The sequence below is a fragment of the Cryptomeria japonica genome, chromosome 7, assembly GCF_030272615.1.
Source record: "Cryptomeria japonica chromosome 7, Sugi_1.0, whole genome shotgun sequence".
NCBI lineage: Eukaryota > Viridiplantae > Streptophyta > Pinopsida > Cupressales > Cupressaceae > Cryptomeria > Cryptomeria japonica.
This window is the reverse complement of record NC_081411.1, coordinates 272,721,237-272,724,073: the sequence shown is the minus strand read 5'-3', so window position 1 is coordinate 272,724,073 and position 2,837 is coordinate 272,721,237. Positions and strand designations below refer to the sequence as shown.

At 36.7% G+C, this 2,837-nt stretch overlaps 1 protein-coding gene across 1 annotated transcript; it reads left to right on the top strand.

Moving 5' to 3' along the window:
• The first annotated feature begins 223 nt into the window (after positions 1-223).
• Positions 224-2,396, top strand: LOC131050186 (protein NRT1/ PTR FAMILY 5.2-like). Its single transcript, XM_059208529.1, has 4 exons — positions 224-353; positions 440-525; positions 873-1,432; positions 1,514-2,396. Exons 1-4 carry the CDS (start codon positions 224-226, stop codon positions 2,394-2,396), a joined length of 1,659 nt encoding a protein of 552 aa, XP_059064512.1.
• Positions 2,397-2,837: the final 441 nt, after the last annotated feature.

The window sequence follows — 2,837 nt, the reverse complement described above, 5'->3', positions numbered from 1 at the left end:
CTACGTACAAACTCCAAAACATTTTGTCTTTCATATATATTGCAGTTTCACATTATATTCCATCCTAATGATATAGATTGAGTGTACTAAACATTTAGAAAAATAAGAATTAGCCAAGTTCGAAGCATTTTAAATTGTTGTAGGTAGTGATGTGAAGTGTCACTTAGAATAGAATGTGAATTACATAGAGAGGCATGATACTGTCTAGCCTTAATAATCGTAAATGGCTCGGTACAAGCTACTCATGAGTAATGAAGCAGAAGAATTTGTTTCTGACGGCTCAGTTGATTCGAAAGGAAGACCTAGTGTAAGAGCAAAGAGTGGAGGGTGGAGAGCATGTTCTATAATTATTGGTATAAATATTCCCACCTTCACTTTTTTGTAACATATAACTTAATTTTTCTTAACAAATCGATGGTTTCTGAATTTCTCTATATAGGATACGAACTTGTTGAAAAGTTGGCTTTGTATGGCGTTTTGGCAAATTTAATGGTGTATCTGACGACCAAGATGCATGAAGGCACTGTCTCCTCCTCCATAATTGGATTGGCACACTTTCTCTAGCGCCCTTACTTGGAGCATACATTGCTGATACATATTTGGGACGCTTTTGGACATTTGCAGCCTCTTCATGTATCTATATACTGGTAATTATCGATTATGAGAATTTTTCCTATGTGGTTAAATATTTATAGTATTAAGGGGAATAGTTTAAGCATATTATTCCCAAGTAAATAGTTATTGTGTTGAATTTAAAATAGTGGTTATTTACATAAGAACCCAGATCCCTAAATAAGCCACAATGTACCAAGAGCAAAGTATTCAAATGTTTCATTTTGTGATGGTAAATTTCACATTGATTTTGGGTGCAGGGAATGGGGATTTTGACCCTAACAGTCTCATTGAAGTCTTTAAAACCACTAGAGTGCCCATCAAATGAAGGATGTGAAAAGGCTTCATTTATGCAACTCGGGATTTTTTATTTTGCTTTATATCTTCTTGCTCTGGGTACAGGAGGAACCAGACCAAATCTGCCCACCTTCGGTGCAGATCAGTTCGATGATTTCCATCCTGAGGAAAAAATGCACAAGAACTCATTTTTCAATTGGTGGTTTTTTGTAGTTTTCTTTGGAGGTCTATTGGGTCAGACATTTATTGTGTATGTTCAAGACAACATCAGCTGGGGAGTCAGCTATGGATCTATCACTGGATTCTTACTAATAGCTTATGTTGTATTCATGACAGGATCTCCATTTTATAGATACAAAGCTGTTACAGGTAGCCCACTTCAGCGAGTTGGAAAAGTAATTGTTAGAATGATTCAAAACTGGAAAATACATGTTCCTACAGATGCGTCTTGCCTACATGAAGTCGATTCAAAAGCATACCTTAGCCAAGGCCGATACCCCATTACCTCCACTAAAAATCTGAGGTTTGTAAACCTTCACAAACTTTGGCTTGATTTGTGAAGACACTTAGATAATTAAACGATGGCTTGATTTGTGTGTCGCAGATTTCTAGATAAAGCAGCATTCTTAAATTCGAGGCATTCAAATCCCTGCTCTGTGACAGATGTAGAGGAGACAAAGCAGGTGATAAGAGTTCTTCCCATTTGGCTGACAGTCATATTTCCCAGTACAATAGTAGCACAAAGTTTTACGCTCTTTATCAAGCAGGCAATGACAATGGATAGGCATATGGGATCTAACTTTGAAATTCCTTCTGGCAGTATTGGTGTTTTTTATCAAATACCAATGCTATTAATTATACCAATCTATGTTCGCCTTTTAATCCCCCTTTTCAGAAGATTCACAGGAAATCCACGAGGCATTACTATACTACAGCGGATTGGGGTTGGTATTATACTTCAGGGTTTCGCTATGGTAGCGGCTGTTTTAACAGAAATTGTAAGATTAGATGTAATTCAAAGACATGGAATTGCAGATGATAAGGATGCAGTTGTTCCCATATCTTTCTTAATTCTTCTTCCACAGTTGGCAATAATGGGAATAGCAGAAGCCATGGTTGAAGTAGGTAAACTGGAATTCTTTTATGATCAAGCTCCAGAGAGTATGCGAAGTTTGGGAAGTGCAATGTATGCAGCCTCTGGTGGAATTGGATCCTTCCTCACCGGTGCTATTCTAACACTTGTGACTCGAGTTACAGGAAGACACGGGCACAAAAGTTGGGTACTGAATAACTTGAATGCCTCTCGATTAGATTACTTCTATGCTCTTTTAGTAGTTCTGAATATCATAAACTATGCTGTTTTCTTGACCATGTCTTGGTCCTATACTTACAAAAGAGAACCTAGTGAAGCCTTGGGAAAAGATTCTTCCAAAGCTACACTGTTGGTAGACAATAGTGGTCAGAATGATGAAGGGATTCAGATTTAGCGTCGAAACTAATTGGGTTCCACCCAATAAATAACCATGCGAGATAATGCATATTTAGATAAACTTTTTATAATGGAAAATCATAGTTGATAATAGTGTTGTTAAAGTTCAATTATTAGTAAGGTTGGTTTCAGAAATATGAAATATAATATTTGTGAGAGGATTCAAAGCATACGAGGGTTTCAACATTTTAGTCGTGTGCATAGGCTTGGTGATTGCTGGCTTCTGCATGCCTGTACATGTAAGAGCTTGAGTTTCAACTGCGTTCTCTTTTGAAGTAATTCGTTATTAAATTTCTATTTTGATGCACTTTTCTCTTGATTCCTTTAATTTTTTTTATAGCTCTCTATTTTGCATTTTGGAAACTTTTGTATCTTTCATCCATGGGTCCAAGGAATCCTCCTTTAATTATAAAGTTGCTCTTCAATCTGATGAACCTTC